This window comes from Cherax quadricarinatus, chromosome 85, assembly GCF_038502225.1.
Source record: "Cherax quadricarinatus isolate ZL_2023a chromosome 85, ASM3850222v1, whole genome shotgun sequence".
NCBI lineage: Eukaryota > Metazoa > Arthropoda > Malacostraca > Decapoda > Parastacidae > Cherax > Cherax quadricarinatus.
Genome location: NC_091376.1, coordinates 13663695 through 13689637, shown reverse-complemented (window position 1 = coordinate 13689637; position 25943 = coordinate 13663695). Strand labels below are relative to the sequence as shown.

Sequence of the window (25943 nt, the reverse complement as noted above, 5' to 3'; positions counted from 1 at the left end):
CATTGTGTCGTAATAATGCACTTGGTGTCTAACACATGATTCTCGAAAAGCAGCCTTAGGTGTAGGTGTCCCTAGGGAGGAGGAATAGGGTGCGGTGGATGTGATGGATGCGCCTGTAGAGCCATGGGCCTCAGGCGTACCTCTGTCTGGAGGAATGGCCGCCGGCTACGTTTCACCTGTAAACAGCCCCCACCTGTGACCACTCCTCGCCAAAAACCTTCGTTTCTTCTCTGATTTGTTCGCCTCGTGGTGCCTGCGTCTCTGGTAACAAATAATGTCACATTAGATCGTTCAGTCAGTCCTAACTTGGGCGCCGCCATCTTGAGGTGTACGCCGAGGGCCTCAGAGTAAGATAATCACCTGCACCACACCTATAATGAACCTTATGTAGCAGGTGATGTAAGAGTTATAATCGTACAAGCCTGAGGCCACAGTTACGTTTGTGTTTCTCTCTTGTCCCGGGTATTATGAGGAGCTACCGTGATACGCCAGGCTGGCTGGCTGGCCCTACCCTCCTGCCCATTCCCACCCAGGTCCTAACCTGCCCACACCCACCATGGCCCTAAAAGCCTGCCCACACCCACCCCACTCTGTGTGAAAACTGTCTAGAGTGACCCCACCCAACACTCCTTTGTTTGTGGCTACCCAGACTCGCCACTATCATCACTGCCACTACCATCACTGCCACTACCACCACAATCACCACCACCACAATCACCACCACCACAATCACCACCACCACAATCACTACCACCACAATCACTACCACCACCAGCAATAACCAGAAAAACTACCATCAATAACATTTTGTCTAAGATTGGTAAAATTACTAACAAGAACAACTGAATCAGTAGGCCTGCTACTGGGTTCCTCAGTTCTGTTAACCAGATTACCCAAGCTGTGATGGATATATGAACCAGTGGGCCGCTAACAGCAACAGCTTGGCTGACCCAGGCAAGAGTGATGACAATAATGTCCTCAAAGATTTGTTAGGTTATACCATGAATTAAGGAAAGATCCTGGACTTCACCTTACGAAACAGACGAAGTAAATGCGATAGTAATTATGTACAAGGTAGGTTATAGTGGAAAAATGAACTTGTTATTAGAAGACTGGGGGAACTTAGGTGCCCCCTAAGTATAAGAAGTGATCAAGTTTCCCCGGATGGAGACTTTAATAAAGGTGTCCTAAGTGAATGCATGTGTCCATCTTCCTAACGTTGCTGGCAGTTATTTGCCTTATTAACCATTGCCTTCGTCTCTCGTCTACAGCTGCCCAACAGTGTTGGCAGTCACACTGTAGGAAACTCCAAGACATCGTCTCTTATAAAGATAGTGATCCATGATGCCGAGTCTGGCCTCTCCACACATTTAAATGGCCGTGTGAGCTTCAGTGAATCACACATACGTTGTACGTGGATGGTATACAATACAGACACGTACGTTGCTAATCATGGACCGTATGAACTCGATAAGCCTTACACGGTTCAAGACTTTTCAACGTCCTCACATCACATATATGGCTAATCACCAACGGACTCCCTTTTAACTGCATTCAAGATGGAACTGGACATGTTGGTGATGATCAGGACTGTGGTGCCTACGTTGGTCTCTGTGCAGTGGATAACCAACAGCCTGACTGTTTCTAGGGATGGTGGTGGTGTGGGGGCGTTGGTAGTGATGTGGAGGTGGTGGTGGGGTTATAACCAAGGCAGTGGTCCCAGCAGCTTCCGTCCCACACCCCATCATTACACCTTTTTAACCCCAGCGGCTCCGTTATCCGTAATAAAATTCGTGTTGGACGATACTTACCCTGCACCTGCAGCCACAGAAAAACTGAAGTTACGGGCGAGGGAGATGTTCAACAGTGGTTACCTGGGAGGCTGAACCATGTACACTCCCAGAATGAGGAGAGGATGTTCAGCAGTAGTTACCTGCGAGACTGAACTATGAACATTTCCAGGTTGAGGGAAATATGCAAGACACACACACGCAATTATAACACTGGGAAATTTGTTTTGCAATGTTTGTTTTCAGCTCTTATGAATAACCTGCTCAGCATAAGCCAGCATGTCTGCCACAGTGCTCCTTCTTTATATTCTTAATACAGAGACAGCTAAGACACAGACATATTAATATGGATCAGATAAAATAAGATAGGGAAGTGAGTGGAGGGTCCTCCAGAGTTTGTGTCTAGGTATGTCTGTGTCTAGGCTGGGTAATAATTTTGTGTATTTGCTAAGGGTATAAAAAAAACTGTTGGAACTCGTCAAATGTATTTCGTAAATAAATTGCTGTCGACACTGAAATTCCTGAAGAGACTAGCAACTTAGGAAATCTAGAAACAGACAATTTCAGAAATTCTGTAGCAGATACTGTAATGTCCTGATAGTTGGCAGTGAAACATAACCCACCACCAAACATTAGGAGACTAATGATTCACGTGGTAAAGAACAGCAAGAAGAAACAAAGCTAAACTCCGAGTATTGTATTTTAATCACAGTTAAACTGACTTGGGAAACTGGGAACTCCCTATCGGTGAATCAGAAATATGAGGATGACAACTTGTGGAAGGAGTAATGAGGAATTTTCCGAAATCACATGTGAAGGAAGCAAGGAGTGAGATGAAGACGAAGCCGGAGAAGGAAAAGTTTTGCAATAATTGTACATCAAACAACACTGCAGAAAACTGGGACACAAGCAGAATTAAAACAGAATACACAAGAATAGAAAAATAAGCTGAAAGTTCTTTTTGAAAATGACGTGGTATTATAGACCAGAAAATAACCAGTTACTCCAGACACACAAGAGTTGTATTCAGGACCAGGTGATAATTCCTCTCTCTTGTCTTAACACTTGTTTCTTCCCAGTCGTATTTTATCTGTTGCTGTGAAGCAACTTACATTCAGTTTTGGTCTTTGATGCTACATCACTCTAAAACTGTCTTTCCACTTTCCTTATTCTTCCATATTCGTGCCTCGCTCTGTTGTTGGCCTCACACTTCTGATTTACTGTATTTTTTCCAAGGCTTCTTGCTCTTTCCCTCGCATCTTGGTTAAACCACGGGTTCTGTATTTCCTTGCTTGCCTGTGTGGGGGGGGGGGGGTGCGTGCTTGAGGTGAGAGGTGCAGCATATTATTCACGTGCAGGTCCCACCCACTGAGCATCAAGACGCGTGTCCACTGATCATCAGTGAACATTACACAAACACGCCATTGCTCTGTTATTTTAGGAGTTGCTACTATCTCTCGTGCCACCCCTACGCTCTATTATTATTATTATTATTATTTCAAAACATGCAGTTGAGCTGTCTGCAGACTCGTCTCTACTTGAGCCGTTTCATTACTCTGCATTGTTTTGGTATTACATTCCAAGACAAGTTCTGTCGTCTTCCAGTGTTCCCAAGCGTTCCAACCACCACTACCATGTAGGGGCATGTCGTCACCACCACTGGTGGTGATGGCATGGCCCCACAACCCCCTGAAGAAGGGATATGCCCCCCATCACTGGTGAAGCAGTGGCATGCTGGTACGCAGTTTGCGACATCTGGTTAATTACCAAATAAGGAGTAGAATTTGTGGCATGCAGGCGACTTGCTGCCTGGCATATCTGTTCTCCAGGACCCCACATTCGCTCTTGTTCTCCTCCTCTTCCTCCTTTCTGCTATTGCTCATCTCCAAATTGATGAAATAAGTGTCAGTTACAAAATAAGACACACATGCAACACCTGGGTATCTTAATAAAGTTACACCAGGTGTAGTACAAATATTCATGAGTTATGGGATATAACTTGTACGCAGTCTTAGTACACGTTTGTTTTGGCGGAGTAGAGTTTTGTATTAAGCACATTGTTGTGGTGTGCGTGCTGGTATGTGCGGGAATGTGTTGACCACGAACATAGTGAGCAGAACACACGTCATTTCCTTTACCTCTTCCCTCCTCCTCTTCATCATCTGCTTCTTCCTCTAACTCCTCCGCCTCTGCGTCCACCTCCTGGTCCTCGTTTAAGAACTTCTGTCATTGTGACGAGAATATATAAGTGGTTGGTGGTTATTTTGTTTTAATTATCATTAGGTACACAAATATCTTGCATCCAACACCTAAATACTTCCATCAGGTACTGGAATCTCTTATATGTATATGACTGGAGTGTTTTCTTACACAGTACGTATATGATATTCCAGCAGGTACTGAAGTTATCTAATTCATTTTTCCCTGAATACGACCTACAACAGTAGGCTAGCGCACAGGTACCCATTTTTACTGCTAAATGAGCAGGGGTAATAGTGATGTAAGGAAATTTGATCGTACGTTTCTCCGTACCTGGAAATCGAACCTAGAATCTGGTGATTGAATGGAATGGTCTCACCAGTGGTGGAAGTCACGTGACTGTGTGACTTAGATTCCTTGAAGTCACTGAATTGTGCTTCGAAATCGTTGATATGTAAGATGCCTTGAAGTCATTGAGGTGTGTGAAAGATGCCTTGAAGTCACTGAGGTGTGCGAAAGATGTCTTGACGTTACTGAGGTGACAGGCTGCCCCTCTTCACCTCGCAGTAGAGATAAGCAGGAGTCAGTAGACTGTTGTGGGTGCCATCCTGGGGGAGAACCTCAAGACCACAGCAGAGATAAACCAACATACAGGGCTTTCATGACTTATCCTGGGTTAGTAGCCCTCTACGGGGTAATCCACTCCATTATTACTACTATTGCAACAATCATTACTATTTCCTCCATTCACCCTTTGCTCCCCTTTCTATCTCTTGTGCTACTAAAAGTACTCTTCCTACTTTCTACTTCCACTACTACTATTTCAGTTACCAGCTTTACCACTAGTTCTTTTTCTTCCTCTCTTCGTCCCGTCCCTGTCCTCGCCTATATATGCTGGCTCCCTCACTCTTTTGTGTTAGTGTGAATTTGTAAATGGTCCAAGTCGGACCGAAACGTCGTCGTAAGCTTCTCTCTCTCGTGTGCGGGTTATTTGTGTGTATTCTAGGTTATTCTGGGTTATTGACTCTCTGGAGTTAATAGTCTTGGGGTTTTCAGGGTTACTAACTCCGATTACCTGAGAACTGAAATGTCAAAGGGGAACCTCATAGGTATGGTAACCTTAGACCTGCAAAAGGCCTTCGATACTGTCAACCACAATATATTATGTAATAAACTTCAAGCTATCGGTATAGGTTCTGTAGACTGGTTTAAGTCCTACCTTAGCAACAGGAGACAAATAGTCAAAATCAACAAAACAGAATCAAAACCCCTGCCGATAACATGTGGAGTTCCCCAAGGTAGCATTCTGGGTCCCTTATTATTCTTATGTTATGTCAATGATATGCCTATCAGTGTCAAGTGCAAACTCCTACTGTATGCAGATGACAGTGCTCTGTTAGTGTCAGGTAAAGACCCACAAGATATTGCTAATGTTTTAACACTGGAACTGGAGTCCTGCAGCAAATGGTTAGTAGACAACAAACTATCATTACACCTAGGGAAAACTGAAGCCATTCTCTTTGGCACGAAACATAAACTGAGAAGGGTAAATAACTTTAATGTTCAATGTAATGGGGAGCCCATCACTTTGGTTTCATCAGTAAAATATTTGGGAATCCTCTTTGACCCATGCATGTCAGGAGAATTGATAGGGAACAGTGTAGTAAAGAAAGCGAATGCCAGGCTGAAGTTCCTGTATAGACAAGCACAGTGTCTACCTACTGAGGCTCGCAGGACCCTATGTCTAGCCCTTATACAATGTCATATGGATTACGCTTGCTCTTCTTGGTACTCTGCCTTGACAAGAAAACTGAAAGATAGACTGCAAATCACCCAGAACAAAATCGTAAGATTCATCCTGGGGCTGGGACCAAGAGAACATGTAGGCCAGGATGAATTACAGCAGTTGGATATGCTGAATGACTCAAGAAATCGTAATGACACGATTGCAAACAAACCATACCCCTGGCCGGGATTGAACCCGCGGTCATAGTCTCAAAACTCCAGCCCGTCGCGTTAGCCACTAGACCAGCTAGCCACAATAAGATTCATCCAACTAGGTATATTTCTACACCATAGAAAGGTTAGCACAGGCACCTCTGTGACCACAAATGCAATTTTTTACAGACGAATCTCCAGCTAGCGTGGCCGTGACGAACTCTAGCTCATGTCCCTTCACTGCCATTGTACATTGTATGGTTTGTTTGCAATCGTGTCATTACGATTTCTTGAGTCATGTTGACGGCAGTGAAGGGACTTGAGCTAGAGTTCGTCACGGCCACGCTAGCTGGAGATTCGTCTGTAAAAACTTGCATTTGTGGTCACAGAGGTGCCTGTGCTAACCTTTCTATGGTGTAGAAATATACCTAGTTGGATGAATCTTATTGTGGCTAGCTGGTCTAGTGGCTAACGCGACGGGCTGGAGTTTTGAGACTCTATGACCGCGGGTTCAATCCCGGCCGGGGGTATGGTTTGGATATGCTGAATGTTGAAGACAGAGTAAAACAACTGAAGCTAAATCATGTTTATAAAATTGCTCACAAACAGTGTCCAGAATATCTTGCTGTCAATTTTGTCAAGGTTGGGAACCAAAGCAAGCATAGTACTAGGGGGAGACAACAATCATAGTACTAGGGGGAGACAATCATAGTACTAGGGGGGGAGAGCACAACTTTGTAGTACCCACAGTCATTGGCCAGGCTTCAAACACCTTTTATTGTACAGCAATAAAGGAATGGAACAGACTACCCGCACATGTCAAAGCCAGTCATAGCATGAACCAGTTCAAGAAGAGTGCCAAAAGGTGTCTGATGAATGTAGCTACAGAAAGGGAGGGGAATGATTTTCTATTTTTTATCTAACATACGTGTAAATTTTACCTTATTCCTAGTAATGACCCTCGTATTGTAGATAGTCTTAATGACCCTCGTGTAGTAGATAGTCTTTTTAGTATGATAATAAGATGTTATCTTCATTATAGAATAATAAGAAAATATTATAACCTTTATATTATAATAATAAGGTAAAAGGACCCCAATGGAAATAAGTCATTCTGTCTGACTTTTTTGGGTTATCCTAGGTTCTCTACACATATGCTGCTATGTATGATAATTCTATGTAACTGTATTTGTGTATACCTGAATAAACTTACCTACTTACTTATACGAAGGCGTCCCCACTTTCAACAGAAAAAATGTCGTCAGCATTGCTAGCTTCAGCATTCTCGATGTCGCTCAAGACAGACACGTGGGTGAATGTTCAACACATCCGGCTGGATAGTTTCCACGTTCTTCGTACCAGGAACGGAAAGGGAAAACATGTGGGGTGCCAGTTTTATTACAGTGTATTCGCCTATTTGTGGTTGCAGGGATCGATTCATAGCTCCTGGCCCCGCCTCTTCGCTGGTCGCTACTAGGCCGACTCTCCCCCCCCTTCTCCGTGAGCTTTATCGTGTGCGTGTGTGACGTGCCTAGTTAGGTCTTAGCGTGCGTGTTTGTGGTTTAAGTAGGCCTTAGGCCCATACCTGGGATAAATACACTTCCTCGTACTCCCCTCGTCTTAAAACTACATACACGAGCATCGTGCTAGTATCCACTTCTACGCAGAAGAAACCTTTGTTGACCATGGTTTGAGCTATCACCCCGTGGGTGCATGTTTTAAATTGCTTTTTAAATAATCCATGTAGACCACATCTCTCTTGCGTATCTTCCAGTGATTTTTGTTGCAGTTAACAAATAACTATTTTTAAGCCATGTTGCCATAGTTGTATTTGCTCTTCTATGAAGTTAATATCTTATCGTCACACACTGGTAGTGCTGTTGGTTTGTAATAGTTTACCTTCATATTGGTGCATACTTTCAGTGGTGATGTCAGCACTTTTTTCGGGGTTACGGGTTGATGGAGGCTCTTGGGCCGGTGATCCTGGAAACCATGTATAGGTAAATGAACAATATTATAAGGAAAAAAAAGCGCTAAACCTGTAAATGAAGAAATGATAAAGAATACAGTTTTGAACCAAGCTAGAAAACTAGACCAGCCCAAAGTTCCTAGTCAAGAAAACTAGACCAGCCCAAAGTTCCTAGTCAAGAAAACTAGACCAGCCCAAAGTTCCTAGTCAAGAAAACTAGACCAGCCCAAAGTTCCTAGTCAAGAAAACTAGACCAGGCCAAAGTTCCTAGTCAAGAAAACTACACCAGGCCAAAGTTCCTAGTCAAGAAAACTAGACCAGGCCAAAGTTCCTAGTCAAGAAAACTAGACCAGGCCAAAGTTCCTAGTCAAGAAAACTAGACCAGGCCAAAGTTCCTAGTCAAGAAAACTAGACCAGCCCAAAGTTCCTAGTCAAGAAAACTAGACCAGCCCAAAGTTCCTAGTCAAGAAAACTAGACCAGCCGAAGGTTCCTAGTCAAGAAAACTAGACCAGCTCAAAGCTCCTAGTCAAGAAGAGATGATGCAAGACTCAAATGTTTAAAACTAATTAATAAATGTCGAATGTTAATGAAGATGTGACCTCAAAGATCGAATGAATAAACATGGATTAAAGAAAATGGAAATAAAACGACGAGAGAAAGTGAGGGAAGTGTTTAAAGAAGGAAAGATAGCGATATAGAGCGAAGGAAGAGATGCGAGAAACAAAGTAGATCAAGAGAAAGCAGGAGAGAAGCGTGAAAGGCACAAACAAGCAAGAGAAATATTAGGGTAGGGAGGAGGAGGAGGAGGAGGCGGCAGTGTGGTATGTGTGTCAAGGATGATCTCTGGAGGAGGTCCACCAGGCATGGTCATCTTCAGTCCTGCCCATGCTCATTCATTCCATCATTACATTAATGTGAGAAGCGCTACACTGCTATGGGTTATACAGCACATACCAGGACAGGACAACGAATTTATGTACAAGAGCCGAAACAGCGGGTAATAGAGCGATATTGTTTTTAAAAGTAGTTTTGATAAAAATTACACACGTGTACAAGATCTTTATTGTAGACGTTTCGCCATCCAGTGGCTTTATCGGTACAAATTCAAGGATATAATTGAGACAGTAGAACTATGTACAAAAGATTATTACCTCGTTTACTTTTTTCTTTTATTGCACACTTAGTACCACCTAATTTTTTCCAAGATGTATATTGTGCACTAATCTTCGTTGGAACAGAGTATAGTAATGACAGTGGGGGAGCTTTAAACCCGTAGGGATTATACAGCCCTTGGTGGGGGGGGGGATGGAAGGCATTCAGGCTTAATTCAGGGAACTGGAGCACAGATCCATTTCCCTAGATCAAGAGCCCCTCACCAGCATGTTGATAGAAGACGTGTATAGTAGTTAAGGAGTTTTGGTAGTTAACGTTTCGCCTGTGTTATAGGCTTTTCCACGCTTGTGAAATTGTCAATATTCGAGTGATAAAGCCTGCAGCGTAGGCGAAACGTTTCGTCAGTAAAAATTCTTAGTGTTGTACATGTGTCTTATCAACTTGTTTGGGGTTACTGATTTCTGTCTTCATGGACCTTGTTTGTGATGCATCCTTGTTAAACTCGCTGTTCTTGTCTAGCGCTTTGAGACGTACTGTCCTCATCTATATAAGGTTACCTGGAGGTTATTCCGGGGATCAACGCCCCCGCGGCCCGGTCCATGATCAGGCCTCCCGATGGATCAGGGCCTGATCAACTAGGCTGTTACTGCTGGCCGCACGCAGTCCAACGTACGAGCCACAGCCCGGCTGATCCGGCACTGACTTTAGGTATCTGTCCAGCTCTCTCTCTTGAAGGCGGCCAGGGGTTTATTGGCAATTCCCCTAATGCTTGATGGGAGGCTGTTGAACAGTTTTGGGCCCCGGACACTTATGGTGTTTTCCCTTAGTGTACCAATGGCGTCCCTACTTTTTATTGGGGGCATTTTGCATCGCCTGCCCAGTCTTTTACTTTCGAAGGGAGTGATTTCTGTGTGGTTACAGGGTTCGATTCACAGCTCCTTGCCTTGTGTGTGTGTGTGTGTGTGTGTGTGTGTGTGTGTGTGTGTGTGTGTGTGTGTGTGTATTCACGTATATATAGTTGCAGGGATCGATTCACTATGTGTGTACTTACCTATTTGTGGTTGCATGGGTAGATTCACAGCTCCTGGCCCCGTCTCTTCGCTGGTCGCTACTAGGTCCACTCCCTCCCTACTCCATGAGCTTTATCATATCTCTTCTTAAAGCTATGTATGGATCCTGCCTCCACTACATCACTCTCCAGACTGTTCCACTGTGTGTGTGTGTGTGTGTGTGTGTGTGTGTGTGTGTGTGTGTGTGTGTGTGTGTGTGTGTAACCTGGCGGCGGGTGCGTCAAAGAGGTGCAACAAAGAAGCCGCAGAGTAGCCGTGTCCACACCTCCCAAATTACTAGTGTAAGCGGCCGCCTGGCTGACCAGCTGCAGGTCGAGCAGGCAGCGCTGACCAGCCACCACCCGCAACACGATGGCGGTAATGAGGTGTTCCCTCACAGCAGGCCAGAATACATGTGGTTATTGGGAAGTGGGTGGCAGGCGGGCGGGCGGGCGTCCCAGCCCAGACTTCCACGTGCCAAAGATTCCATCCCGCCTCCCGGGCCTCACCAGCGACTCCGCTTTCAACTCTGACTTCGGCTTCGCTGTGGCAGGAACGGTTCCTTCCACTGCAAGTCTGCCACTTTTTAACATGGAAGTTTTACTGCTGTAAATATTGTTTAGTGTTATTAATAAAGGATGACCTATAAGCTTTACTGGATGAGTGAATATGTGAAGTGTTAAGCATAGTGGAATGTGTAGAGGGGCAGGAAATAATGTTTCCCGAGTGGAGGTCGAGCCAGGGAGAGGAGAGGAGAGGAAAGGAGAGGATTGGAAGGCGTCATTCCACACATTGCTCAGGTCTGCCGCAACCCCCTGCGTCTTGTTCCTCCTGCTGCTGCTGCTGCTGCTGCTGCTGCTGCTGCTGCTGCTGTTGTTGTTGTTGTTTCTGCTTCTGCTGCTCCTGCTCCTCCTCCTCTTCCTCCTCCAACGCCACACTGCTGTAGTTTTTTCTCCATTTCCTGAAAAAGAATACAGCGAAATCAGCATTAGGTGTTATTGTAGCTTGTCAAGTGAGAGTGAAGGGCCCCAGTGGAAATGTCACTGCCTTTTTTTGGGGTGGGGGGGGGGGGGGAGGGTTATCCTAGGTAATTTACATTATGTGCCATTTACATTATGTATGATTGTACTTATGTGTACCTGTGCCTATGTAAACCTATTTACTGAGACATAACGACAGATAGAACAACACGACCTTTAATTAATCTCGCTGCGTCCCCAAATTACCCTCCAATGTCTGTAAAACGACTTGCAAAAACACTTAAGAATTGTCAGTAATAACACTATTCTTCCTGGTGTTGTTTAACACCACACCGTCTGTGGTGATTCATCCTGTTGTGTTGGTATGCTGCCCAAGTTACACAGACTAACTAGACAGTGAACTTAGTACGTAATGCCAAGCGGTCACTTCGAAATTTAAAACTGAGTCAGTATGCCATTATTGTTTTGTGTAATATTAGTGTCATCCAGTGGGAATAAGTTTGGCCAGTGTTTCAGAAATTATAAATAAACCTGATTTCTTTGTGATGGTGTTCGTCGTGGCAGTCATAGCAGATTCAAAGTCAATTCGATTCCGTCTTGGTAAATTAGACACATGTGCAACACTTGGGTATCTTTAATGAGGAAACGTTTCACCACATAGTGGCTTCATCAGTCCATACAAAATGAACATTAAAATGGTATAAAATACCGACAGATTGTTAGGTAAGACACATATGCAACAGTTAGGTATCTTTATTTTGAAACGTTTCGCCTACACAGTAGGCTTCTTCAGTCGAGTACAGAAAAGTTGATAGAAGCAGAAGATACTTGAAGACGATGTAATCAGTCCATCACCCTTAAAGTTTTGAGGTGGTCAGTCCCTCAGTCTGGAGAAGAGCATTGTTCCGTTGTCTGAAACAATATGAGGGACTGACCACCTCAAAACTTTAAGGGTGATGGACTGATTACATCGTCTTCAAGTATCTTCTGCTTCTATCAACTTTTCTGTACTCGACTGAAGAAGCCTACTGTGTAGGCGAAACGTTTCAAAATAAAGATACCTAACTGTTGCATATGTGTCTTACCTAACAGTCCATACAAAGGAGAATCGTGAAGAACAGGAGGAATTTGAGGTAATCAGTCCCTCAGCCTTGAATCGACGTAATCAGTCCCTCAGCCTTGAATCGACGTAATCAGTCCCTCAGCCTTGAATCGACGTAATCAGTCCAGTCTTGAAAATACAGCATATGTGCGAAGAAGTGGTTTATATACTGTAGGCAGATGAGGTGCAGCAGTCGTAGGTGGTAATGTGGAAGTAGATCGTGCCCAAGGGTTAGGCAAGTGAAGAATTCCTCATTAAAGATACCCAAGTGTTGCATGTGTCTAATTTACCAACTTGTCGGGTCTCTGAACCATTCATCTACAATCGATTCCGTCTTTTTGCTTCTAGAGGTGAGGTTCAGCTTATGTTGTGTGTTAGGGTGAAGAGTACAGTCTGAAGATTGACATATGTGCAACAGTTGGGTAACTGTATTGATGAAGCGTTTCGCCTACACAAGCTTCTTCAGTCAAATACAGAGGGAGCAGCAGTAGTGAAATAAAGATGATGTAATCAGTCCATCAACCTTGGAGAAAGAGTGTTTGTGGTGGTCAGTCCCTCAGCCTAGAGAAGAGTTCAGTTCCATTGTCCTGAACGATATCGTTCCAGACCATGGAGTTGAGGGGACGTTACTGGAAAAAGTTTCGGTCCTAGGACCTTGATCAAGGTTCCAGGACCGAAACTTTTTCTAACAAATATATCGTAGTGTTTGTTCACGTGTCTTTCTAAACTAATTTGTCGGTATGTATTACCAAGGTTTATACCGCACTTGTTTTAAATACAGCTACATGAAGAAGTACCGAAGTCTGCCTACTGACCTATCTAATTTTAAACCTGGAAGTTTCCACTTGGCTGAGCAATGTTACTGCCGGTGACATCACTCGCTTATCCCAACACCTCACGTCTCGCTACTATATATACGCTCTCTTTTTTACTTGTCTTTGTGAGAATTGATAGTCCCTGGTGAACGAAATGCTTTCTCAAAAAATGTAAACAAAGAAAGGCAAGTTTTCTTTGTTTTGCTTAGTGCCCAGAGTTTTTCTGGCCACTTTGCTGACAGGAAAGTATTTTGTAGTTTCACTCTTACATGTAAGAGTTATTGATGATAAGTAAGATATTTTCTGTACCAAGATACCGTTGTGTTGCAGTGTCTGACAGTGAATATGAAAACGGTATACAATACTTATCAACCTGTCTGTGTTGTATACCATTTTCATATTCAGTATTACTGATGGCGGGAAATGTAAACAGCTAAATACTTGTATAGTGTAGTCACACCCCTCTTCCAGGAACTGTGGGCTGACAATCCTGTGTTTTTTCAAGAACCGACAATTACGCATCTCCTGGCGCTGATGTCAGGGTGTGTACTGACGTGTATGAGGTTGTTCTTGTACTTTAATAGATTACTCTGTGGCTAGCTGATGGCATTTAGGAATAGGAAGTTCTTGTTGCTTCTCTCCTACAGGTATACGAGTCGGTGTACGTTGGACTTACCTAGTCTGGGCCAGTAGGTCTGCCAGTGTCTGAATCTTCTGCTGCAGTACTTATGATTGGTCCATGACCAGGCTGTGGGAATAGGAAAACTCTAGAATTCCAGTTGTCCTTTCCTGTTGGTAATTCCCAGAGATTTTCCCCGTTTTCTTGACTCATTTACGTCTGCCCTTACATGAATCCATTGTGACTGCCTCTCATTCCCTACTCCCCGTATAATGCCTGGGGTTTAGCGCTTCTCTTGGAATGTAATAAAGATAATCTAGAGTATTCACCGGACACATTTTTATTGGGTTTAACATGGGTAGTGTAGATAAATAATTCAGAGAACCGACAAGTTGATAAATTAGACGCATGTGACACACACACACACAGTGGCTTCGTCAGTTCTATACAAAGAAGAATAGTGAAGATAGGAGTTGGAGTTAATCAGTCCCTCAGCCTTGGAATTGAAGAGGACCGTAGTCTTGAAGTTCCTTGAACTCCAAGGCTGAGGGACTGATTACCTCATCTTTTGTATATAATTCTTCACATTGTCTGTATTATACTGATAAAGCCACTGGTTGTTGAAACGTCTACACATAAAGATACTCAGATGTTGTAATGTGTGTAATTGTTCATCTTGTCGGTATTGTATAACACTGATGTACAACGGATGTTATGTTTGTTGTCAGCTGGACCTGTCGACCCGGAGATTGATGAGCACTTCCGCCGTAGTCTGGGCAAGGACTATCACCAGCTGTTTGCAGCCACCACACCCAAACCTCTTCCCTCCACAGACTCAGGTAATTATACTTAAATATAGGCCACAATACTGTGTCTATAACAAGTCCCAATTAACCCACTATTTGGAGAAGGAACTGAGCGACGTTTTGGTCGGTCCTGGACCATTTAATAATAGTTCAGGACTAACCGAAACATGTTCTGAAATTTCCTATGTTATTAAATTTCGTATGTTATTACACTGTAAATTATATACACTTGCCAATATTTTGTTATTAGACTAACTTCATTATGCACACCCATGGTATGGGTGGTAGTCAAAATGAGGCAGGTAATGGGTCCAGGGACTGTACCTCAACATTACAGAGGCACATAATGGGTCCATGGACTAAGGCCCAGATTTTGATAAACAAGAGTGGCAGTGAACTTTTCACGTGTGTATATCTGGTTACAATCGTAATGAGTTATTTTTACACACACGAATTCAGTCACCATATTTTGTTTCTCTCGTGTGTTCGGTGTTTATTCTCTCCTCCTCCCTGGGTCCCATTGGCACGTGCCTAGTCTTTTATTCTCTCCTGTTTCGTTACTGCCAAGCCACTAGCTAAATTGCTCACCCTTTCCACAGTGCTTACCAACTTGTCTCTTAAACAGTGTTCGTGTTAACACCTGCCACTCTCCCAGTCTTGTTAAAACAACTCGTCTGATGTTGCTGAGGATAATGTAAGAGACCCCCCTGGACACCCGTTTTCTATACTTTTTTCCTCTAATGACGTCACGCATTTTAAACATCTCTCCGAAGTCTTTTTCATTCTTTCTTTCGCATCGTCCGCGTGTCATTGCCGCTGCCTGAAAGCTCTCGAATTCCTGGTGGACTAGAGATGTTTTTGTCTGGCTTAGTGGAGGCTGGTGGTGATCCCTGGGCGAGGGTTCAGACGGTCAGGCCGCCTGATGGAGCAGGTCCGGGGATACTCAAAAGAGATTTTGATACCGCATCACACTTACATTGTCATTCCGGCTCCGCTACCTGTAAACACTAGGCACTACACACTCAGTCTGTTCAACTTGCTCTGAGAAAAGCCAAGCCAGAGGCTTAGTAGGTGTTTAGCTCCTGTCCATTGTGTGGGGGTAATCTACTTGCCACTATCTCTTAGTGGCTACAACAGTGCTGTGTTGCTGGTGTAAAATCTTCAGTGTTTGTAGTTACAACAACAGTGTTACTAGTGTACCATCTACAATGCAGTTACAACAACAGTGTTGCTGGTGTACCATCTACATTATTATTATAATCAAAAAGAAGCGCTAAGCCACAAGGACTATACAGCGCTGCAGGGCAGGAAGGAAGCGAGGGCATCAGGTGGCAAAAGGGAGGTGGATGAGTAATAGGTTAAGGATAACAGCGGAGCAGTGGATGGTGAAAGGGTAAAGGGCAGCAAGAGACTGAGCTAGAAAGGGCTGAGGGGAGTGCGTAAGGTATCATCATCAGAGTTTGTGGAGTAAATCAGTCGTTGTCAAGAAGTCAATGAGAGAGTCAGGATTAAAGGAGGGTCCATCAGCAAGAAGGGAAGGTAAAGAGAGAGCAGTAGAACGAAGACTGCAGACTGCGTTGGAGGTAAATTCTGCATGCTCGTTGATAGAGAGGGCAGTCTAACAGAATGTGGCTAATCGATACTGGAACTTGACATTGCTCACAGAGAGGTACAGGGTGCCTCTCCATGAGATACCCGTGAGTAAGACGAGTGTGGCCAATGCGAAGACGGGAGAGAGTGGTCTCCCAACCATGGCACTGATGACAAGAAGACAGCCAGTAACCTATGCTCGGTTTAATAGAATGAAGTTCGTTACCAAGCAGAGTTGACCAACGTTGTTGCCAATGGGCGCGAAGGTGGGCAGCTATTGTAGCAAAATAGTCCAGAAATGGAACACCTCTATAGGAAATTGGTAGGTCATGTACTGCTGACCGCGCAGCACTGTCTGCCTGTTCATTGCCCTGTACGTCAACATGACCAGGGACCCAACAAAAAATAATATCTTTATGCTTGGTAGAGATACGGCGTAGCCAAAGTTGGATACGGAGAACTAGGGGATGAGATGTATCAAATTTTCGTATAGCCTGTAGAGCACTAAGGGAGTCTGAGACTACTACAAATGATGACACAGGCATAGATGCGATACGAATAAGTGCTGCAAGAATGGCATACAGTTCAGCAGTAAAAATGCTAGCTGAAGATAGTAAATGCCCCCGCACGACGCTGTCCGGAAACACTGCTGCGAATCCGACGCCGTCTGAAGACTTAGAGCCATCTGTGTACACAGCGGTGGCATGAGAATGGGAGTGGAAGTGATCAAGAAAAAGAGAGCGGGAAGCTACTGTAGGCAGTTGAGCTTTCGAGCAAGGGAGTGAGAAAGAACAGACCCGAACAGCTGGAACTTCCCAGGGGGGTAGGGAAAAGTGAGATGCTACATGAACATATAAAGGTGGTAACTGAAGGGAAGACAAGAGTGAATGTAGGCGAAGAGAAAAGGGACGGAGCAAACAGGGGCGGCAAACGAATAAAGAATGTCTACTAATATCGGTGACCATTCTATAAATGGAAGGATTGTGTAGATCGTGAGAGCGTACATAGTAGTGAAGGCAATGGGCATCACGGCGATCAGACAAGGATGGAACATTCGCTTCTGCATAGAGGCTCTCAACAGAGGAAGAGCGAAAAGCACCAAGGCACAAACGTAATCCTTGGTGATGGATAGAGTTAAGGCTAGAGAGAGTAGCAGGAGAGGCCGCGGAATAAATCTGGTCACCATAATCGAGTTTCGATAAAACGAGGGCTGAATGTAGGCGAAGCAGAGTTAGACGATCAGCTCCCCAGGAAAGATGAGCAAGGGTTTTAAGAAGGTTTAGCCGGCAGTGACAAGTTGCCTTCAGAGAGGTAATGTGAGGTTTCCAGGATAGCCTACGGTCAAAGAGAAGGCCTAGAAACCTGACTGTATCACGTTCGGGGATACAGGAGCGATAGAGATACAAAGGATGATCGGAGATAACAGAGCGTCTAGTGAAAGTAATTTGGTAAGTTTTGGTACTGGAAAATTTAAACCCATGCGTGGTGGCCCAAGTGGAAACACGGTCGACCGCATGCTGGAGAGAAACTGCAATAAGATGAGTCAGTGCCTGCACAAGCAACAGCGAAGTCATCAACATAGAGTGATGACCAAATATTGGGAGAAAGAATAGAGGCCAAATCATTTATAGCAAGGAGAAAAAGTGTTGTGCTTAGAACACATCCCTGAGGGACACCTTCAGCTTGGACGAAGTCCGGGGAAAGAACATTATTGACTCGAACACTGAAATGTCTGTCAGTTAAAAAGTTCTTAAGGAAGGATGGTAGATTGCCTCGGAGGCCTAAGGAATGGGCCTGGGCCAAAATATTATTCCTCCAAGTTGTGTCATATGCCTTCTCAAGGTCAAAAAATATGGCAATAACTGAGTGATTATTCGCAAAGGCATTACGAACATACGTATCCAAGCGTAGTAAGGGGTCTATGGTAGAACGACCCTTACGAAAGCCATATTGACTAGCGGAGAGACTGTTGTGTGTCTCTAAATACCACATTAAACATCGATTTACGAGACGTTCCATCACTTTGCAAACTGCACTAGTAAGAGCGATGGGACGATAGTGGGAGGCATCATGTCCTGTAGTACCTGGTTTGCGGAAAGGGAGAACAATGGCAGATCTCCACAGCTGGGGAAGAACTCCTTTTGCCCAAATAAGATTGAAGAGGTGTAGAGGACTACAAGGGCTGACCGATGTAAATGTTGTAACATGCGAATATGAATGTAGTCAGGCCCAGCTGCCGATGATCGGCAAGTTGAGAGCGTTGCCTCTAGTTCTTGAAGTGTAAAAGGCACATTATACTGTACTTCTCTGAGAGAAGAAAAGTCCAAGGGTACTAACTCTCTGGCAGACTTTGAGGAAAGAAACGAGGGGCATAGATGGAGCCCTCGGGAAATACGGACCAGATGTGTGGCTCTGGTGGCCTGGTGGTTAATGCTCTCGCTTCACACGGCGAGGGCCTGGGTTCGATTCCCAGCCAGAGTAGAAACATTGGGCGTGTTTCTTTCCACCTGTTGTCTATGTTCCCCATCAGTAAAATGGGTACCTGGGTGTTAGTCGACTGGTGTGGGTCGCATCCTGGGACACTGACCTAATTTGCCTGAGATGCTCAGCATAACAAAGTGGCTTTCTATGTAGTAGTATTATTATTATTATTAAGTTCAATGGCAACGTCGAGAGGGTTTGCTACATCAACACCAGCGACCCATAGAAAAGGAGCCGGGTCAGGAGAGTATTTACCACTTAATTTCCTCACTTTTTTCCAGACTACACTCATAGAAGAAGCAGAGGTGATGGTGGAAACATAGTCTCACCAACAAGTGTGTTTAGCTTCACGGATGACACAGCGAGCGATCGCACGCTTCTGCTTAAAATCAAGAAGTCTCTCAGCGGTCCTATTGTACCGGTACCTGCCCCATGCAGCGCGTTTCAAACGTACTGCACGAGCACAAGCAGGAGACCACCAAGGCACGCACTTCTGAGAATGCCTGCCTGAGGTTTGGGGTATAGAATGAGAAGCTGCGGTATAAACTAACGTCGAGAAGATGTGTACTAGCTCATCAATGGAGGATGAAGAAGGAACCTCACGAAAAGCAGTGAGGTGTGAGTAAAGATCCCAATTTGCCCGATCAAATTGCCAGCGAGGGCTACGGAAAGGTGGTGAATAGGAAGGAGAAGTAAGAATGATCGGAAAATGATCGCTGTCATGTAAGTCCGGTAGAACAGACCAGGTGAAGTCTAGTGCAGTGGAGGAAGAGCAGACTGATAGATCGATGCAAGAGAGAGTATGAGTACGAGGATCAAAATGGGTGGGAGTACCCGTATTTAAAACATGTAGGGGGTGAGAGGCGAGAAAAGCCTCCAACTGGATGCCACGTGAGTCACAATGAGACCCCCCCCCCAGAGGAAATGGTGGGCATTAAAATCACCAAGTAACAGAAGTGGTGGTGGTAAGGATGAAACAAGAAAGGTAAAGTCTGGGATAGAAAATGCTCGAGAAGGAGAGAGATATAAAGAACATATTGTAAACCACTTATTCAAGTGGATATGGGCTGCAGTGTAATGCAGCGAGGTATGGACAAATAGTTGACAGTACAGAATATCATTGCGTAGAAGAAGGGCACTTTCATTAAAGGTCCCATCTGAGAAAGGATCCGAAGAATACAATAAATTATAGCCTGAGATAGGTTGGAAAACAGCCGAGTGTAATTTTGGTTCTTGTAAGCAAGCACCAACAGGGGAAAACCTGGAAAGCAACATCTGAAGCTCACCCCGATTACCCCTGAGGCTGCGGATATTCCACTGTAAATAGGCCATGATTGGCGATGAAGAAAATACCAGGAATCTGTAGGTAAAGGCACCTATGGACTAGAGGGGTTAGAAAAGTCAATGTGTGGTGGCATTGGAAGACGTTCAAGTAGCGAAGGAACGGAGCGGTGCGAAGAATGGGGTTGTGAAGATGGAGGAGAGGGAAGAGAAGGAACAGGAAGTGAATCAGTGTCCATTGAAGGTTTAGTCTCTGCAATATATTCTGAAATGGCTTCAAGTGTTTCTGAATTCAAAGATGTATGGGAGACCATATTGGAGATAGAAGGAGGAGGGTGAGTAAAGATTGGGACAGTAATGGACTGTACCAAAGTAGAGGGGGAGGGAAGAGTGTAAGGGACTGGAGATGAATTGTGGGGGGGGGGACAGAAGAGGCAGAAACCTGGGAGGCGGCAGAAGAGGGAGAAACTTGGGAGGGGACGGGGGTGGAAGGCAGGTGGAGGAGGGTGAATCTCCACACTTGTAATAGAGCCAGAGAGAGGGGAAGAACTAGGTACAGAGACTGGAAAGGTTAAGTGTGGAGGTAGAAGAAGGGAAGGAAGGGGCAAAGAAGATTTGAGCAATGTGGATTTTTTGGACTTCTGAGAAGTAGAGGGGCGATTGGTATTAGGTGTCGTACGAGGTCTTGTCGATACTGGGGCTTGTGAGGAAGGACGCGAAGATGTGAGAACAGACTGAGTTGTAGTCGGGATGTCAGAGCCAAGGACAGCAAAAGGATTAGATGCCGGAGTGGCTATGGGAGGGGTAACAACAGAGGAGGCTGCAGAAGATGGGACCCCAGAAGTGGGGGGATGTTTGGAAACACGAGAATAAGAAACACGGGGTAGTCTCCCTTGGAGGCGGAGATGAGTAACTGCCATAGCATAAGGGAGACCTTCTGCCTCTTTGAGGCAACGGATTTCACATTCATTTAAGTAGACCTGGCAACGGCGGGAGTACGAAGGGTGAGCTTCATTACAATTGAGGCAAGATGGAGGTTGACTGCAAGATGTATTAGAATGGTCGTCGGCACCACAGACTGGGCATTCGGCCACAGATCTGCAATATTTTGCTGGGTGACCAAAACGCCAGCAATTTCTACATTGTTGCGGTGTAGGTATCACCTTTCGAACTTGTAACCGATGTCCCACAACATATAACATATACGGAGGACAGGAGTTCTCGGCTGTCAAAAGTTAAACGAGCCACATTGCAAGGGTAACGTCTCTGCCCCCGGGCAGGAAGGACATAAGTGTCTACTTTGAGGATTGGGAGATCCTGGAGTTCCAGCTGTTCAAAAATGTCATTGCCACATGACTGGAAATTCTGTTGGACTATGGTATGGGGCAGAATGACAGTACCACTACAAGAATTGAGAGAAAGATGTTTTTCAATAGTGATAGGAGTAGTATCAATATTCGAAAGGAGAGAAAGATCATGAGCTTGGGTAGCATTCTGGACAGTGATGATGCGCGTACCACTCTTGAGAGCATGAAATGAAATATCTCTACCAACATGACGCAGGAGCGCTTTGCCAATACTATGGTCAGAAAGGTAGGCAGAAGAAGAAGTCGGTCTTAAAGTAAAGAATTTAGTCCATTGTGTGGTCCGAAACTGAGCGTGGAGAGGGAGTGCTTGACGTGTCGGTCTTTTCCGAGTAGAATGAGAAGGTAACGAAGGAGCATCATCAGGAGATTGACGTTGGCGTTTAGGAGTAGGACCGGAGTTGGTCCGGCGTGAAATGGGTGGGCGATTCGAAAATTGCCGTACTGTAGAGGGAGAAGCCGGAAGCATAGTCAAAGGAGAGCGGAGTTCAGACAAATCGAAGGAGTCAGTCGAAGCCCGGTACCTGAAGCGGGTGAGGAAACAGCACCAGCAAGAGGTACAGGGGCATCAGGAGTGTCCGAAGAGTGGTCTAAACACAAGGCAGGGTCAGAATGGGGTGCGGTATCAAGAAGGGGCCCGGGGGTAGTGGGTTCATGGATTGGGTTCTCCATGGTTAGGTTACTCCTTTCCTTTTTGTTTTTAAGAAAAAAAGAAAGAAAATAAAATAAAAATAAAAAAGAATAAAAAAGGGGGGGGAGCGGGGAGGAATAGTTCCCAGGAGGAATGAAAGGGCCGGAAATCTCCCTCCGCGCCCAAGAGGACCTCAGCACCGCTAGTAGCGCAGATGCAGCATGGAACCCGTGACATGCCCTACCCTTCATGCCAGTAAACCAGCAATCTGGGATAGCAACCTCACATCTGCCGAGCTACCTCGGTGGACAAAAGAGAGGGCGGCCGGATATCCGCCACAAAGCATGCCTCCTTCGGCCACCACCCCAGGAATCCGAAAGTGGCTTCCAGAGATACACCCGTCGCCAGAAAGATACCCAAAGCTACTCCGGGATACCGGAGAGGGATCGGGACATCCCCAGGCGATCCAGATTCCACGGCAAACTACGCCACCGCCAAGAACCTCAACGGAATGGGATGGACCCTGGTGTCCTTTCCCCTACCTAGGAACTAGCGCGCCTGTGGGAGAAATCCCAAAGGCCAAAAAGAGGAAGGGCAAAAGGGAGTGGTGGGGAGGAGGAATGGAAAAAGGGGAGGATGGGATAGGGGAGGGGAGAATGGGGGGTAATTAGGTTCGGTCTGAGGAAGAAGACCGACAGGTCTAATTCCTCAGACCAAGAGCCTCTTCACCACGCCAAGGAGCCCCCCTTGAAGAGGGTACCATCTACAGTGTTTGTAGTTACAACAACAGTGTTGCTGGTGTACCATCTACAGTGTTGCTGGTGTACCATCTACAGTGTTGCTGGTGTACCATCTACAGTGTAGTGAAAAGTGTAGCTGGTGTACCATCTACAGTGTAGTTACAACAACAGTGTTGCTGGTGTACCATCTATAGTGTAGTTACAACAACAGTGCTGCTGGTGTACCATCTTCAGTGTTTGTAGTTATTGAGCGAGACTTGTGCATCCCATGGTGTCTTTAAGAGCAGTAAATATTTTTTTCCCTTCCCTTGCATGGAGATTAATTTCTCCCCATCACATCTGAGGTAATGCTGTTATTGGGTGAACCTGTAAGAGAGCAGAGTTTCCATCAAGTTACCAGCGGCTTCATGGTGTGGACCTGAAACAGCAGAGAACCTCGGTTAAGCTGCCAGGAGCTCCTGCATGATCTGAATCACTCAGTTGCTGTAGGATGGTGACTACTGTCTTAGCAGTGCGAGGGTCGCCCAGGTCCTGTAGATAATGAATGTAGTATCCTAGCAGCAGTGACTTAATGGGAGAGGGGTCCCCAGGTCCTGCAGAATAGTGACTATATTATCCTAGCAGTGTGGAAAAGACACTAAATGTACAGTTCAGGACATCTATTAAAGGAAACATTTCGCCACGAGTGACTTCTACCACGTCTTGTTGGTATCACCATACCATTTTTCTATCCTAGTAGTAGTGAATCACCTCGGTCTCTTGCAGGATGATTATCCTAGCAGCAGTGAGTGAAACACCAAGGTCCCATGGTTATATTTGTGTTTAGTTGATGTTGGCAGGGTGGAGGATGCGGTGAGCAGGTGTGTGTCCCTCCCTACACACATTATTAATCTACAACATGGCTTCCTCTGCCTGAGACATGGTAAACACCCAGTTTCCCAGCTTATACCTGCGTCTACAGGAAATGAGTCAGGTACGTGGGTGAGGTGGAGACGCCTACCTCATCCTAATTACCGCAAATAAGTTTTCTCCCTGGGAAATATTTACGAGGTGGCAGGTAGCGTGAACGCTTCATGTCTGACGCATTCTTGGCATCATCATTTCTGGCAGCGCCACCACCCCTGGGCAAGCCAGACGCCACATACACGTCGGGCCGCGCCCACCCGGCCAAACCCTCCATAGTAGCTGGGATTTCCGACTTTTAGAACGGGAGTGAATTAGGATGGCTCACCTCCCGTTGCCTCTTATATTAATAACGCCAGCTGCCTGGGAGAATGTATAGTGTGTGGCGAGGTGGTAGTGTCTTAGGCTTCACAGATTAATGGCCTTGGTTCAGTCCTAGAGAGGTTGGGCACGTTTCCTTCTACCTCTTCCCTGGGTACACTTAGCTCTGCAAATACAGATGAAAAATAGTGTGTTCAATGACCCATATTGTTTTGGCGTTATTTTTTGTAAATAGATGTATATTAATGTTCCCATATCAGTTGTGTGGCATCTTGGGGAGAGAAACAAAGGACACAAATGAAAATAAACCACACTGGCTTTCTTTGATTATTAACTCCCCAGACTAATACTGAGAATAAAGTGTGGTATGTGCTCTCGGGCGAGGTTCCTCTCTGGCAGACACAATAACATTCACGCCAAGCATGTCACTGTTACCTGACAGTGTACGTCAATTTGCGCTGACATACGCCCCTGACTGTTTGCTACACTGGTGATGCAAACACTTGTTCAAAACAACATTTAATACACCACAGTATGTGTGGACACCTTTTACCCAGCTCTTGACTGATTCCAGCAGGTCTCCAGTAACGCAGAGTTTGTATAGCAAAGAGGCGACTCGTATTATATCCGTGGTTAAGTCAGTATAGTAGAAGACTTGTAATGCAAGGACTCTGGTTCAGTCCCAAGTACTCCTTTCGTAATTTATATATATTTTTTTTCGCGTGATGCAGCCCATAATATTTGACTAGTGCAAAAACGACAAAAAACATTAGGACATTTATTAGAAACCTTTCCGTCCTGGGACCTTGATCATTTCTAACAGGAATTATATGTGTATATATTCTTAACAGCCGTCTCCCGCCAAGGCAGAATGACCCAAAGAAGGAAATATACAAAGTGCAGGTGCAACTGTTAACATGCTCTTTTAAAGCACTTTCCTTGTGGGTTTAGCGCTTAGTTATGATTATTATTTAAAGCGCTTGCCGGTAATCATTACCACAGTTTGATAGTCGGTGAACGCGAGGGTACCCGGTTTTATTACTAGGTGAGAAAGAATATTAGTGTGCATTCAGCAGTGATGAGTTGCTGGGTGGGTTGAATAATCAGTAGGAGTTAAGAGCCACCTAAGTTTCCCAGTCTTCTAATAACATGTTCATTTTTCCACTATAAATCTACCTTGTTCATAATTACTATCTCATTGTTGTCTGTTTCGTAAGTGAAGTCTAGGATCTTTCCTTAATTCATGGTATAACTTAACAAATCTTTGAGGAGAATTGTGTTATTACGAAATCGTAATAACAAGATTGTAAACAAACCAGGATACGGGTGGGGTTAGAACCCATGGCGATTGAGTGGTAAAACTCCAGGCCAGTGCGTAAGTCAACCCGTACCATGGTTTGTTTATAATAGGTTAGGTTTGTCTGGAAACGGGACAAGCATTTCTTGACGCGGGTCTTAGTTATATTATGACCCGCAGCTGGAGCATTTGGTCATTGACCGAGGCCTTCCACTGGCTTACCCCTCCACCTCTTTATAAAATACTCTGACATAATAACCTTGATAGACACGCTGGTAATATATATATAATAGTTGTGATAGTAGTAGTATAGGGTTGTGTATCACTAGGTAAAGTTCGCTGCTTACTAAGTAATGGTGATTGTACTTGTTAGCTCCTTATGGAGTTCATTCCACTTGTTAACTATTATTTTGTAAAATAGTTGTGGGGGAGGGGGGTTGAGTGTTTGGGAGGGAGCCCCCCCAACCCCACACACACACACACACACACACACACACACACACACACACACACACACACACACACACACACACACACACACACACACACACACACCACGTAACCTGCCCGAGGCCTCACCCACACACCACCTTAACCATGTTCTCACCTTCTCCCGATAAATGTGTTCCTCCCACCTGAGCACATTGTGTATTACCCTGGGCGGGTGTGGGCAGGGGCTGGGTTTGCTTACTACCTTTACACACTTGACTGGTTGTGCCCCACGACTCACCACCACCGCCTCCACCTCAGTTAACCTCACGCCCAACCCCCAACTTCTCCATCTTTCAACCTTTGGAGACTTTAGTGCGACGAGGATATTGTCAAACATTCCATTATGGGTTTAGCAGCTATGGAAATTTAAAATGTTTCCTTCTAATCTAATTCATGCCTGCATAAATAAATCATTACGATTGTAACCATTACCACTAACTTGTTCATTTATCAAAATTTTTG

At 45.0% G+C, this 25943-nt stretch overlaps 1 protein-coding gene across 1 annotated transcript in view; it reads left to right on the top strand.

Moving 5' to 3' along the window:
* LOC128703207 (uncharacterized) overlaps nucleotides 1-25943 on the top strand; it is a 100174-nt gene that overhangs the window by 60603 nt on the left and 13628 nt on the right. Inside the window, exon 4 of the mRNA XM_053797800.2 lies at nucleotides 14304-14414. Within this exon, the coding sequence (XP_053653775.1) occupies nucleotides 14304-14414 (111 nt within the window). The remainder of the gene's footprint in view (nucleotides 1-14303; nucleotides 14415-25943) is intronic.